The sequence below is a fragment of the Hibiscus syriacus genome, unplaced genomic scaffold (genome assembly GCF_006381635.1).
Source record: "Hibiscus syriacus cultivar Baekdansim isolate YM2019G1 unplaced genomic scaffold, ASM638163v2 tig00110637_pilon, whole genome shotgun sequence".
Classification (NCBI taxonomy): domain Eukaryota; kingdom Viridiplantae; phylum Streptophyta; class Magnoliopsida; order Malvales; family Malvaceae; genus Hibiscus; species Hibiscus syriacus.
In genome coordinates, this window is record NW_024062808.1 from 46,053 (window position 1) to 62,346 (window position 16,294).

The 16,294-nt window shown below is 33.4% G+C and overlaps 1 protein-coding gene across 1 annotated transcript; it reads left to right on the plus strand.

The window, feature by feature from the left end:
• Positions 1-10,554: 10,554 nt before the first annotated feature.
• Positions 10,555-14,103, plus strand: LOC120136702 (probable WRKY transcription factor 2). The gene is given in 7 exon segments (XM_039152664.1): positions 10,555-10,642; positions 11,219-11,714; positions 11,888-12,067; positions 12,227-12,914; positions 12,917-13,082; positions 13,155-13,313; positions 13,412-14,103. Coding segments are annotated over 6 exon segments (2,181 nt in total). The 5' UTR covers positions 10,555-10,642; positions 11,219-11,276; the 3' UTR covers positions 13,962-14,103.
• The last annotated feature ends 2,191 nt before the right edge of the window (positions 14,104-16,294 follow it).

Sequence of the window (16,294 nt, forward strand, 5' to 3'; positions counted from 1 at the left end):
ATTTTAACTTAATAAATAAAATAATTCATAGTGAAAATTATGAAATGAATGATGAATGTATGCAAAATGCATGTATGTAAAAAACATTGATCCCAAAAAGTTAACTGTCATAGAACAACTTTCATCGGCATACAAAAGTTTCTTTATAATAGTTCATAACTACAGATAAGGCGTAGCTTTCCTATTAAGCTTTATAATTTCTTTCATTAACCATGACACCTTCTTTCCGCACTTAGAAACTGGATCAACGTGATGCTCAATTATTTTGGCTTCAACAGCTAGTTCCCCAACATATCTAGCAACTTCGCTCATTTGTACCATGGCCTCGAACACCATATTACTTCTTTCTTCACTTCTTTCAACATAGAACTCAGTTGACTTTTGCCATTGTTCATTCATTTCTCCAAGAGTCTGCTCTAATTCAGTGATTCTGACTTGACAATTGTGCAGAATTTTTTCAAGATCTCTAATGCGTCTTCGCAGTGAAGCATTTTCCTCATTACTTTCTTTGAGATCATTAGGTCCTAGACGAACCTTTTCTTGAAACAACGATTCCTCAAGTTGCAAAATGTAAGCATTAAATTATGAGTTTTTATTTCTAGACTGATCCAGATCTTCTTCAAGTTTTGTTCGTGCTTCTTGCGTTCTTTGATTAAGCTTTTGGATCTGAACATCTTTGTTTCTGCATCTTCGCATCCAATTTCTAACCACTTCCTGCTCTACCTCAAGTCTGGTGTTGAAATTTTTTCTTTCCAGCTCCCATTTTTCTTTTTCAACATTGGATTCTTCCATCTTTTGGCCTCTGACTTCAAGTTCAGTAATCAACTGGTTCATTTCAGATTCAAATCCCTTGAACATGCTATTTTTCTCACCTTCAAACTTATTAAAGATGTCATTCTTCATCTCTTCTAAATCTTTGGCTCGATCCCTTTCTCTATGCATGATCTCGCGGTGTTCAGCCTTGTGTTTTATAATTCGCTCTCTTCTGTCGACCTCAAAATCTTCCATTTTTTGCTTTCCTTTCTCAAGGTTTTTGAGTAGACGGCTATTCTTTCCTTTCAGATCTTCAACTCGTCTTTTCTCGATATTCAATTCTCTGGTCATCTGTACCGTCGATTGGCTGGGTCCTGATGCTTTTCGGGATTTATATAACTCCTGGTAATTTTTCTGTAAGGCTCTGTACTCATCCTCACCTTTTTCTTTATCTTTTCTCAACATTGCACATTGTGATGAATGAAAGTCAATGTCAACCCCCAACATAGCTTTATCTTGTCTCATTTGCTCTAACTCTTTCGACCAGCCTTCTCTTTCTGCTTCAAACTCAGCTCTCAAGATTTCAATCTCTGATGGAACCACCTTAATGCGATCTTTCATAGAAATATCCTCATTTTGATCTGGTAGAGGAATATTTTCATTTTTTCTGACAGATCTCCATTCTTCATAATCAGGAGTTAACATTTCTTTTGCTGCTTTAGCTCGGATACAAAAAGTTGTTTTCCAAGCTGTAACGGCTTCCATGATGTTTCTTTTATAATTTTTGCTGTGGAATGCGAACTCAGATGACTGTAATCCAGCAGTGACAGGTACAAATTGACGACCTTCATACTGTCTTATGACCAGAAGTGGTGCATATCCAATTCCTCCCCATAATCCAAGCAGCATTATCCAATTGTAATCCCCACATCTGTAAATGAATTCCCTTTGTATTTGCCACGGGGCTCGCCAAACAATGTCATTGCTTTGCAGACTTCGAAAGGCATTAATCCACATATCTTTCGTAATTTCTTTCGGCCATTCTTGCTCCAGAAATTCTTTTAATGGTGAATAATCCGTATTAAAACGTCGGTATGAAACCTTTTCTGTCCTCCAGAAATGACTACGGATCCAAACATATAACAACTGGGTACACCCTGAGAATCGTCCACCTTCTAGCATTCTACAAGCATTTAACGATCTGAAGGTCTCGGCTAGAATTGCAGAAACAGGATTAATCTTTTTCGGTAGCTGTTCAAACAAATCTACCACTGCAGCTTCAACATATCCCAATACTTTTGGGAAGATGACCATACCATATATACCCAGAGCAAATAAATCGAATCGTACTTTAATATCTGGATGGCTCTGAATAAGTTCTCTAATGTTGGTCCAAGCAATGCCTTCGCTTTCGCCTTTTTGTTTTATATGGGCTGCTACCCATTCTTCTCGTACCCCGGCAATCTTTGCTAATTTAACTCGAAAGGGTTGAGTTTTAATTGACTTTGAATAGATTCGATTATCCAAAGCCCCTTCGATATGTAGCAAAGTTGTGTATTCTTCAATAGTAGGGACCAAGTCTTCCTTATTGAGAGTGAAGCAATTATACCCTGGATTCCAGAATTGAATTAGGGCTCGGAGTAATTCATCATCAACTTCTACATAGAGCAAATATGGGATGTCTCCGTAAGTCTGATAAAACTGGAATTTTTTGTTTGAATCCCAACTTTCCCAAATGCTTCGCAAATCTTGCATATCATTTCTTTTTAATGAAACTGAAGCATAACTGGCCAAGTCAGATACATAATCATCCTGCAGACTGTCTCCTTCTTGTCTTTGTAAATTCTCAGCCCACTGTCTTACTTCTGAGTTTAGAATTACTTGACTTGAACACTTTTTATCCATAGATGAAGGCTTTCCAATGAGACAATTAACACAAGGATCAATGTCTTTTATCCTGTATGATGCTATGCAAACAGAAAAATAAAGAACACACAAAAAGAAAATAAATTAGTTTACATAATAAAAAATTCAATAGTAACATTTACATAAATATTCTTTATTTAAACATGCTTTTATGAATTTAAATAATTTAAATAAACATGTAATTTAAACAACAAATAAATTAACAGGAAAGTCAGAATTCATTTCTCCTGTGTGTACACCTATTTTGGACAAAATTTTGGCATGACTTTTGATCGGAAGAGTTTCTAAGGTTTTTTTATATGCAAGGTTTCAGATCTAAGAATAAAGGTACCCGAATTGTCCTTGTTAGTGCCCCCTTGGGTTGCTAACCCTCAATCCTAGTCCATCACAGACTAAAGTGGATCGAGTTCAATTCGAGGGGATACATTTCTCTATGCCTGACACGGAGAATAAATTCTCACGAAGACAGAGAGCATATGAACCCCGGAAGTTACTTGCTAGGTCTGACACGGAAAATAAATTCTCACGAAGACGTCGCTTTCACTCACACTTAAAAGGGACAACTCAATTTTAGAGCTTTATGTTATGCAATGCAAGTGTTGTGTGTGAGGAGAAATATTCATACCTCTGACAAAATAAATAATGAAATAAAATACTTATAAATAAAACATGTAAATATTATGAAAATAATAAGTAAATATAAAAATTTTGAAAAGAAAGAATTAAAAATTTTTAATTTTTAATTTTTAATTAATAGAGACAAATTATAATTGAATTTTAAAAGTTTGACCAGGGTCCCCAGCGGAGTCGCCAAACTGTCGTAACCGGTTTTCGTCCGGGCACGAAATATTTATTTTGGCGGGGAAATTGATGTGAATAAATGGTTTTGAAAATAATTTGGGAGTCGCCATCGGCCTTTTGGGTCAGGTAGGTCGAATACCTAAAAAATATCTTTTAAAAGAGTTTTTAAGAAAACATCAATTAAAAGATAAACTGATCTGCGTTTTAACCAAAAATTCGTTCTTTTTAATAATAAAAAGGGATTCGTGGTCGGTTACGTTTAGGGAAGGATTAGCACCCCTACAACGCCCAAAATTGGTACTTTTTAATTATAAATTGTCTCTATTATTAAAATTTTAAAAATTCAAAAATATATTTAATTTATAATTCTATTATTTCAAAATTATATAAAAAAAATATTTATTTATTTAAAAATATCAGAAAAGAACTTCTAGGTGCCTTAAGACAGCTCTTTTCTTTGATATTGATAAATATTAATTTAAATAATATTATTTACTTTTTAATTTTAAAATATCAGAATAGGACATCCAGTTGTATTAAGACTGTCCTTTTCTTCGATATTAAAATAAATATTTAAAAATTACTATTTATTATATATATATTTATGAATACATAAAAATATTTAACAATAAAAATAAAAATACTACTAAAACAATATATTTAAAAACAATAAATGAAAGCATATAAAATAACTGACTAAATTATAATAAAAATAAAATTAAAAATCTAATTCATAATTAATCAAAATTATAGGGATTAAATATTATTTCTTTATTTTATTTATTTAGTGACTAAAACAAAATTATCTAAAATTCGGATATTAGAATAAAATAAATTAAAAATATAAACTAAGGATTAAATATATTATTAAAATTAAGGGATTAAATCTGTTATTTATCCTAAATATATTTTAATAAAAAAGACTAAAATGAATAAAAATAAAATTTCGAGATCAAATTAAAATTATTATAAATTCAATTTAGTGACTAAAATGTAAAGTTTACAAGCTGGGAGGACTGCGGACGGGGTTTAACTATTCTCTAATTACGCGCATAGTCCTTCCCGAAACGACGTCGTTCGGGAAGGCCTATATATGGTCCAAAACCGGCTGGCCGAAGGGCCAGCCTTCATTTTTTCATTTCTGTTCTCTCTCTAACTGAGAGAGAACAAATTTCTCTGCCTTCTCTCTAGCTTCCCTCATCGGAGGGAAGCCGGTCACCGGTCGGCCACCGTGTGCCGCCGTGAATGCAACCGCCGGCCACCGTATTGGTGGCCGAAAAAATTTATTTTCACCCTAATAGATAGATCGGACCGTCCTAAGGACGGTCCGGTGTTCTTTTCCTTAAAAAGCTCCTAATCGGAGTGAATCTACAAAAAATACCTTCGATATTTCGAAGGTTCTGACGAGATCCGGTGGTCGAGGCTTTTCGGTAAGTTCTTTCCTTCCTTTTCCTTCTGTTTTTGGTTGCTGGATGTTTGACTGAGATCGTTGGTTTAGTAGTTTTTTTTTCTTTCTCTGTTTTTTTTTTTCTTCCTTCTCCGTTCTCTGTCTCTGTCTCCTTTTTTTTCAGGTTGGGGTGGTGGCTTTATAGCCACCACCGTTGTAGCCGTCGGACCGGTCCGAAGAATGCCCTTTGGTGAGTCACCGGACTCCCAGTGGTGACTCACCGTTTGGGGGAGACGTGTGCGGCTACGGCCGGCCTTCTAGACTCTTTGGTAGACGTGGTGGAGGCTGGAACGTTGGTGTGGCGGTGAAGGCTTCTGGAAGCAGCAGCGGCGGCGCTGGGACGTGTCCCTAGGGTATAGATACCCTAGGGTTTCCTCTGGCAAACTGTGGACCGTTGGATCAAACCAGATCCAACGGCTGGAATTGAAGATGGCGGCTGGTTTAGATTAGGGTTAGGAAACCCTAACTGGAAACCCAAATGTTTAGGGTTTCTGGTTTGATTTGGACAGGTTCTGGTTTGTTTGTAACTGGGCCGGTCCAGTTGTAATTGGTCTGTAATTATTATTTATATATATATGTTTAATATATATTTAATAATAATAATAATAATAGTAATAATAATAATAATAATAGTAATAATAATAATAGTAATAATAATAATAATAATAATAATAACAATAATATTAATAATAGTAATAATAATAATAATAATAATAATAATAATAATAATAATAATAATATGAATAAAAAATTAATATCTTCACCAACTGTGGTGCATGGTACCATTTGTTGCCGGAAGAAATGCATCTTTGACCTTTTCGTACGACGAGGCAGGGTCGATATGGCTATCGGTGATATCGGAGTGCTCTTGTTTCGTACGACACGACCCGAAACGTTGAAACCTCTGTTCTTAACTGTTTTCCTCCGCAGGTGTTGGATCGATTTCCCCAGGCATCGGATTTCCATTGGGGGGGGGTGAAGATTGCGAGCCTGAATCTCGTTCCCGGTTTGTTTTCAAGATCGGGGTGAAACGGCGTCTCGAGCTTGCTCGGACAAGAAAAGTTACATATGACCATCCATAAATCAAAATTTGTGACACTTTAAACGTGAAAATTCAGATTTGGACAGCTTAATTCCTTCTTAGATTAATATCTATTAACTGTTCTTAGATTAACATCCCTTAATATTTCGGATTCGAACAGTTACGTCTATAAAACGGTTGTGCGTTGTTAAAACAAAGATTTTGAATAAATGTTGTACGAAAGATTGTTCAGAATAGACTTTGTGATGATTAATACAGACTGATCCGTGTCGCACAATTGGCTTTGGGTGAGTAATTCTTCCAGCGAAAATTTGTTGCATACATAGAGTCTCGAACTCAATACCTGCTTAAACAATATTAAATTACTTACTGCTTAAATCGAACTCGTTATTTTATAATAATATTTTTAATTCTTAATATTGAATGATTTTGATAGAATCGTACTCATGTAAGGGCGATTTTATCAAAGACTAGATTTTGAATTGATTTATTTTTAGGTAAAGTATGCAAATGGTCCCGATTATGGGATACTATTTTATTAAGTCCCTTGATTATTAAAAGTTACAGAGTGGTCCTTCAACTATAGTCAACTATAGAGTGTTGCTTTGTTGAGTTCCTCGATTATTAAAATTTACAAAATGATCACCCAACTATTAATTATGTTCTAAACTCATCATTTTTCATTAAAAATTGATGTATTATGTGATGAACGTTAACTTGCTGATTGTAATATGATAAAATTTGATCTCATAATCTCAAACGACTATCATATCTCAATCATAATGTTAACGTCCAGCTCAGACAACCGCCAATTTTTTAATGAAAAAATGATAACTTTGTAACATAATAAATAGTAGAGTGACCATTTTGTAAATTTTAATAGTCAATAGACTTAATAAAATAACATTTTATAGTCGAAAGACTATTTTATAACTTATAATGAGGACTTAATAAAATAGTATCCTATAGGTGGGGACCATTTGCGTACTTTAATCTTATTTTTAAATAGTTGTATATATTTTTCACAAATATTTCTCTTATTCAACCGGTCAATAACACAACACAATTGCAGTCCTCTTTTTATAAATTTCTTTATTGCTTTATTAAATTTGTGACAAAAACATGGGTTTTGCTTTGTGAATTAGGAAGCCTCGGAAACTGCAAAATAGAATGTTTATGACATAATGTTTTTGAGTAAACTACGTATTTAGTCATATATTTATTTTTGTTGTTTCGTTTTAGTCACCCAACTATTCTTTTTTCAAATCACACCTAACTTTACGTTTTAGCTCCATTTTTTATTATCTGTTATTAAAAAATTAAAGGCGATGTTGACATGTCACGTTATGGTAATGTCACATTATCATTGAAGAAAAATAAAAGATTGTCATGTCAACAATTATGTTTTATTTGTTAAAGGTGATTGGCCAAAACGGAACTAAAATGTAATATTACGTATAATTTTAAAAAAAATATAGTTGAGTGACCAAAATAAAATTGTGGGAATTGCTGGATGACTAAATAAGTAGTTTGCCTAATATTTTTTTACAAGTGTTGTGGATATGACAACATGAGGTTATTCAAATTTCAATAGCAAATATATTGGACTAAATGTCGGATTATCCCAAAAGTATTCTAAAGTAAAAAAAAAGTTACCACATAAACATTCATTTTAGTACATCGTTCAAAATTTAACGTTAAGTTTTGAATTTTTTTTGAAAGTTTAGGTACTAAAACGAACTAAACCTGATAGTTTAGGTATCAAACGTGTTAATTTTTTTAACGACATTGTATTAAAATAAAATGAAAACAAAATGTTAGGTATGATTTTGAAAAAAATAAAAATTTAGGTATTTAAACAAACCAAATATTACTGACGTGACTTGGTGATAATGTGACATTTATTAGAAAAATAAATAATAAAATATTTACTAAATATAATGATTAGAAAAAAATCCTTAAAAATTTGACATAATCCCTTAATCTCATTAAAATAAATAATAAAATTTTGGGACTTTGTTCTAACCAATGTATTTAATAAATATTTTAACATAATCCCTTAATTCACAGACGCGAAAAACTCAGTTTTGTTAGTAAAAAACAATCAACAAACTTTGAGAGCTAGGATGAACACCATAGATAACCTCGAGGGCTAAATTGATAAAAAAAAAAGATAAGGGAGAAAATGATAAATTGGGTTTACTACTAGGGTAACAGTGACCCTTAAGCCTTTTTTTTATTTAGCTATAGTGATTACAAAGTAGTATATGTTCTAAATATTCTTAACTATTTGACAATATACGCTCAAATACCCTGCTGCAATCGCTGGTACTCGGATTTGTGACCTTTAAAAAATAACATCGATTCTTTTAATTACTTAAATAAGTTAGTTCGTGCATCTATTCACTTATATTTTTAAATTTAGTTAGAGCTTTAGAGATATTGATTAAATATTTTAGAATATGATGAAAAGTTTTATAACACCATAGAATATTTTATAACATTATGAAATATTTTATAACATTATTGATTACCAGGGAATATGATTACTGTGAATATTGTATTTTGTGTTTGGTTAGTTTAGCATGAATGTAAGATTACCGTGTTTGGTTAAAGGAATAAAAGATTATTGGAATGTATATTTGACCAAATTGTCCTTATTATATATTTGTATAATATTACAAATTGTAAAATATTTATATATTTTCCTTAAAAAATTAAATTCATAATATTTATATAAATTTTTTTACAAAATTAAAAATATAAAAAAGGTTTAATGAAAGGGTAAATTTTTTTTAATCCCCGAACTTCATATAAAATTTTAATTATAGAATTTTTTTTGTAAATCTAAAATAATTTAAGGATAAATTTGTAATTTAACATTCGTAGAATTTTTATTATTCAATGATAGAAGAATGATATTTTTGAAAAAAAACAAAAATTTAAGGGCATTTTAGTCCAAAACGCCGGTAATGTTACAATACCTAAGGGAAGGGAGGTAATGACATTCCCGGTAATATAACCCAAAAAATCTACTATTAGTAATAAAACATTATCGGGAATGAGATTCCCGGCCAACCAAAGATGAAAATATGACACTTGAACCAAACACCCCCTTATGGTATGGAGCGACAATACTAATGTTGTGGTAATAAGCGTAAATTCGACATTTTATGCTTAGTCAAAACATGTGGAATCAAATCTCTATTTTATTCATGAGAAGATTTTTGCTTGTGATTTACAAGCGGACTACGTTCCTACTAAACAGTGATTTAATTAAAAAAAATAATATATATAGAGATATTATTGTAATTATTTTTAAATATATAAGATAAAATTATATATATTTTCGGGTCGCATCGGATATTTTTCACCCTAAACTCGAACCCTATCCGATCCGAACATCACATAAAAAATCTGACCCGAACCGACCCAAACCCAAATTAAAAAAAACCAATACGATCGGATCTAGTCGGATCGGAACCTGTCGGATTCGGGTCCCATACCCATCCTTAAGGTGTTAGGCACAAAGTTAATCAAGAATTAAATCAAATAAAACATATATTAAAATAATTCGTTGTCTAATTAAGGCAAAACAATCCAATGTCCAGCCGGCTGAGCTGGGTACTCGATCAACGGAGCCCATTTTAGTCAATTTCTATTCTGTTCCAAAACTGAAAACAACTCAACCTTTACCCCGATGGCCCCACTCCAAGAACAAGTATCATTAACAATTAATTAACCACTAATTGTAATTAATTAAAGGGTAAAATATAAAATAATCCCTCGACTATAGGACACTATTTTATCGAGTCACTCGACAATTAAAAGTTACAAAATGATCACCTAACTATTTAATATGTTCAAAACTCATCCTTTTTCGTTAAAGAATTAACAACAGTCTGAGTTTGACGTTAATCTGTGTCTGAGATATAATTGTCATTGAGATTTTGGGATTAAATTTTATCATAACTTGTACAAAATATTAACATTCAACTTAGATCGTCGTAAATTTTTTTAACGAAAATTGATGAATTTAAAACATAATGGATAGTCATGTGAACATTTTGTAACTTTTAATAGTCGATATACTCAACAAAGCAACATCCTATAGTCGGAAGATTGTTTTGTAATTTTGATAGACAGAGACTCAACAAAGTAAAACTATATAGTCGGAGGACTATTTACATATTTTACCCTCAATTAAATTAAGAAAAAGCATGCACAACTTGTTCTTTTTGAGCATTTCTTTTAATTAATTAAATTGATTAATTTCTTTTTCCAGTTGTTCAAAGATTCCATTCACCCATTGGTCCACCATTGCCAATATCATCTTCTTCTTCCTCTTCATCTTCTTACAAAAAAAAAATCACAATTAATAATTTAATTATTACAGTTTCTGCAAATTCATTTGCTTCTTTTTGTAGCCTTCTCCATGTAAGAAAAATCATTAATCATTACATCATATCAATTTAGATTAAACAAAACAAATTTCAACCCAGATTTTCTTTCTTTTCAACACCAAGACAAAGTGAAGAAATTCATTTTTTTTTTCTTTTCAAAACCCCTTCAAGAAAGTTGGGTTTTCATTGGTATTGAAGAGGGAAGAGTTGTTCTTTCTTGCTGCTCATCACGGTTCTCTCTTCGTTGGCTATGGATCATTAATCAATCAGGTAATCATTTTTGATGTGTTTCCTCAAACCAGCTTTAACCTCTTTCTTGTTTGTTTGAATAATGCCATTATGAACCCTGATTTTGCGTTTGAATTGTCTATGATCCATGTTTTTGCTTCAATTATCTGACACTGGCATGATACAAATTCATTTTATCATTAGATCTTAGTGGGGAACATCAATTCAGAGGACTGGGTTGTTTTTGAATTGGGTACTTTTTCAAATTTGGGATTTTTTGTTTGTCTAATTTAGGGTTCTTATGCTCAAAAAAGCAAAAAAGGGGTAAAAACATGAACAAAAATGGAACCATTTCCTTTTGGATTGGTGTATGAAATGGTAAAAAGGCATAGGCATAATAATCACATAGCATGTATGTATGTATGTATGTTGGGGAAAGAAACCCAGATATGTAAATGGTGGTTGAATTGGAAGATTCTAATTTTTACTTAATTTTGCTTTTGGTTCAAGGGATACATCTCTGCTATCGATCCGAGAGCAGAATACCGCGATTTTGCTCTCGGACGATATTTCCAGTTGGTGTTCATCGTCTATTTGTCTTTGTTGTTGATCTTTCAGAAATTCGATTCTCTGCACTCCGAAACGAATCGGCTTTGAGCCGAGTCCAGGAATTGTCATGGCTGGTATCGATGATAATGTTTCGATTATCGGTGATTGGATACCTCCTACTCTGAGTCCGAGGACGTATTTCACAGCTATGTTAGGTGATGATGCTGCCTCTGAAGCTCCTGCAGAAAACAAAACCGTGGGACTCTTTTTCGGATCACGACAGGCGATTACAGCTGAGAATGGTGACACAAAGGATGTTCACAATGGTGGTGGATCATCGAATGAATCGGAGTCGATGTTTGAGCAAAAATCGAGCTCACGGGGAGGTCTGGTGGAAAGGATGGCAGCCAGAGCTGGATTTAATGCTCCGAGATTGAATACTGAAAGCATCCGGTCTGCCGATCCTTCACTTAACCCCGACATTCGTTCTCCTTACCTGACAATACCTCCTGGTCTTAGCCCTACAACATTGCTAGAATCTCCGGTTTTTGTTTCGAATTCGTTGGTAAGTTTGCTTAACTTGAACGTTTTAGTAACATGATAATTCTTGCTCTCCGGAACAGATATGATGAAACGCCGTTGTCCTGCAGAATTACATTCCGGAAAAATATGTTATATACTCTTTCTTCTGTTTACTGAATTTCTGTTTCATATGAATTTCTCGGTTTATCGCTGCAGGCGCAGCCATCCCCGACTACCGGAAAATTCCCTTTCATTCCTAGTGTTAATGATGGGAGCTGCAAACCCGAGTCTCATGTTAGGAGCGAAGATAACTATTTTGAAGACATGAATGCATCGTTTGCATTCAAGCCTGTTGCGGAATCGGATTCTCCTTTTTTCCTCGGTGCAATGAGTAAAGCAAGTAATCTGTCGAATAAAAAGGTCTTTCTTCGGAATGCACGATGTTATTCACGTTCGTTCATGCTTCCATTGTTACTCGTATTCTAAATGCTGGTAGTTATTCCGATGAATTAGAACTCGGAACGGAGTATTATTAAATTTTCCTTCTGAATGCAGGTTAATCCGGCCGGTCTTCCTCAGCAGTCCTTTCCTAATACTGAAGCTTCGGTACAGTCCGAGTGGTCTCATGCATCTCAAAGTGTAGACCCGAGGAAAGTACACCCACAAAACAGCAACATGTTCAGCCTTCAGGTGGATTTTTCTCGATCATCGACGGAAAAAGATTCCGGGAGTAATAACTCTGCAGATCAAAGGGTCTTTGATCCTGTCGATGGGAGTGTTGAACATTCAGTGCCTCTTGATGAGCCACGGGATGAAGAAGGAGATCAAAGAGTTAGCGGAGAGGCCGGTGGTATCGGTGGTGTGCCATCGGAGGACGGATATAATTGGCGAAAATACGGACAAAAACAGGTAAAAGGAAGTGAGTATCCTCGTAGTTATTATAAGTGCACGCATCCGACCTGTCAAGTTAAGAAGAAAGTCGAACGTTCTCATGAAGGTCACATAACGGAGATCATATACAAGGGAGCTCATAACCATCTCAAGCCTCCACCGAACCGCCGATCGTCCATCGGATCGTCCAACTTACTAAGTGACGTGCAACTCGAGCTACCTGAACAAACTGGCCTTCAAAATGGAATGGATGGTGATCCTGTTTGGGCTACTGCACAAAAGGGAACTGTTGCCGCTCCTCAGGATTGGACACATGACCACATTGAGATGACATCGCCTGCAACGATATCTCCGAGAATGGCAATGGACTGGCACCAAATACTACTCACATTGAATCCGGTGATGCAGTGAACGTCTCATCTACCTTCTCTAATGACGAAGACGAAGATGATCAAGGCACTCATGGAAGTATCTCGTTAGGTTATGACGGTGAAGGAGAAGAATCCGAGTCAAAGAGAAGGTTCACATCTTACAAACTGTTTGAATAATGTTATTGAGATCGCAATGCGAATGTTTTCATGTTTTATACCAGGAAAATCGAAGCTTATGCAACGGAAATGAGCGGAGCCACCCGATCTATTCGTGAGCCTAGAGTTGTGGTCCAGACAACCAGTGAGGTCGATATCCTGGACGACGGATATCGGTGGCGCAAGTATGGCCAGAAAGTAGTGAAAGGAAATCCAAATCCAAGGTTTTTCTTTTTCCTCCGGTCATTGTTCGATATAGCAGTTTACCGTTATCGACTGAAAATATAATGCAGAACATCATTCTCTGTTGTTTTGATGCCAGGAGTTACTACAAATGCACTAGCGCCGGCTGCACGGTGAGGAAGCACGTCGAGAGGGCATCACACGACCTTAAATCAGTAATCACTACCTACGAAGGCAAGCATAATCATGATGTCCCGGCCGCTCGGAATAGCAGTCATGCCAATTCAGCTACTTCGAACTCAGAAATTGCCATGGCTTCTTCCATCCAAACACATGCCCACAGGCCGGAGCCATCGCAACTTCACAACAGCACGGTTAGACCGACATCATTTGGTCCATTCACCCTATCCGGAAGGCAACAACTCGGTCCTTCTCCCGGCTTCTTATTCCGAATGAACCAACCAAGTCTGGCTAATTTGGCAATGGCCGGGTTGGGACCTGGCCAACCGAAGCTCCCGGTTCTGCCTGTTCATCCGTATATGCCTCGCCAGGGTAACGAAATCGGTTTCAGGTTTCCGAAAGGAGAAACGAAGATGGAGCCGATGTCGGAACCCGGCTTGGATCTATCCAACAACACATCAGTATACCATCAACTAATGAGTAGGCTGCCCCTTGGACCACAGATGTAAAATTCTCTTATTCAGTTCCGAGCAAAAGAAAAAGAAGCATTTATGTTCCTCTTAATTATGAGATGCAGTGCTATATTTCCTCTTACTTGCACCTAGATCATGTGGAACTTATATAAACTGCAATCGGGGATGAACATTTGACCTAAAACTCGACGATTTTGATTCAATTCGATTGGGTCGAATTTTTTTTCTTTTTGAAAATTTGAATTCGGATCGAGTCTTTTAACTATCAAAAGTTACAAAATCATCTTTTGATTATAGGACGTTGTTCTTTTGAGTCCCTCAACTATTAAAAGTTACAAAACGATCATTTTGACTATTCATATGTTCCAAACTCGTCACTTCTGTTGAAAAATTTACGATCATCCGAGCTAGACGTGTTAACCTACTAATTGAGATATGATAAAATCATGTTTTAATGATGTCTACTGACACCGTCCTTGCTTTCAAGCACTGACTCGACGACATAATGTTTTAAGTACTAACTCAATGAAATAATAAATAGAGACTCGATCTACTAAATACAACTCAAATGATTTTTGGATTAGATTTTATCATATTACAGTAAGTATGTTAACATTTAGCTCGGACGATTGGCGATCACCAATTTTTTAATAGAAAATGACAAGTTTAGAACATATAAATATTCAAATTACCATTTTATAACTTTTAATAATTGGAGTGCACAACAAAATAGTATTTTATAATTAAAAAAATTATTTAATAATTTTTAATAATAGAAATGAATAAAAAATTCCCTATAATTGATAATGGAGAAAGCATTTATATATATCGAGGTGTGACTTTATATTAAATTTGATTTTGTTGTCGATTATCTTATTTAAGTAATTTATCTACAAATTTATAAAATTATATATATATATATATTAGATTTTGTTCGAAAATTTTAATATTTTTTTAATGTCATATTATTGTAATATCTAAAAAAAATTATTAAAATAGATCAAAATTGATTAAAAAATAAGACTAATAAACGGTGTGACCAATAATAAAGTTTACAGGTTAAAAGCGTTACCTATAATATTATAAGTTGGAACCGGAAAAGTTATTAGTCGGAGTAATATAACATGTTACACTAAAATGTTATATAGGGTAAGAAAATAAGTTATAAATAGTATATATTATGAATACTATTAACATTTTAGGTTACGCCTAAAAGGTTACCAGAATTTAAGCTGACCAGGCATTAGACATTATCACGATAAGAAAATAAGTTAAAAGCTGCAAATGTTATTAATGTATATAAGAAATACGGTTTTGACCAATAATATCGTGGTTCACTAAAAAATAGGTTGTGATATGTAATGTTAATATTTTTATTAATAAAATAGTTTGCGTTGCGCCTAAAATATTATCAGAGTTTAAGTTAATGAAGCCTTAGATGTTCTCACGATAAAAAAATAAGTTAAAAGCTGAAAATGTTATGAATATATATATATATATATATATATATAAGAAATATGATTGCGCCCAATAATGTCATGGTTCACAAAGGAAGTAGATTGCGATCTATAATGTAATGTTAATATTATTTAATAAAATAAGTTACTCTCAGGAATGTCACTAAGAAATAGGTTGTGATATGTTATGTTAATAATTTTATTAATAAAATAGGTTGCGTCCAAAAAATTAAAAAGCAGTTCGAAAATTTAAATATCGATACTTAATTTGTTATTCATTTTTCATTGCATTTGATTTAATATTTAATTAATCACAATGAAAATTCATATTAAAATGTCACTTACACTCCATTTTTGCTTGTCAAAATCAAATGCAATGATAAAATGAACAGCAAGTTAAAATTAAGCATAAAAATTAAAATTAATGATCAATGCTAAAATTTACGTTTCAAAATTAATATTATCATGATTCAAATAATCACAGTTAATATCAAGTAAAATTAAGTATCAAATTATTAAAATTAATTATAACAGATAATATAAAATGATATGAAATTAATGCTAATAAAAATAATTAATAAAATAAATTTTAATAAGATTGTTATTCAAAATCAAAGAGTAAATTTGAAATTAATTAACAAAATAAAAATAAAGTACCAATTATAGAAGATTTAAAACCTAGAAATGTAAACTCTAAACAAGGGAAAGGGGGTTTGCATGCAATTTGACCATCTAAATTAAAATAAAAGTATGGGGGTGGGTAGTGTAATTTAACCATGTATATTAAAACATAAACGTACTTTTGTCTAAAATATAAATAGGACAAACTTTGGGGTTTTTTATGAATCTTAACCATCCGAAATAAAATAGAAATAGGAGGGGTTGGAATGTAATTTTATCATTCAAAATTAA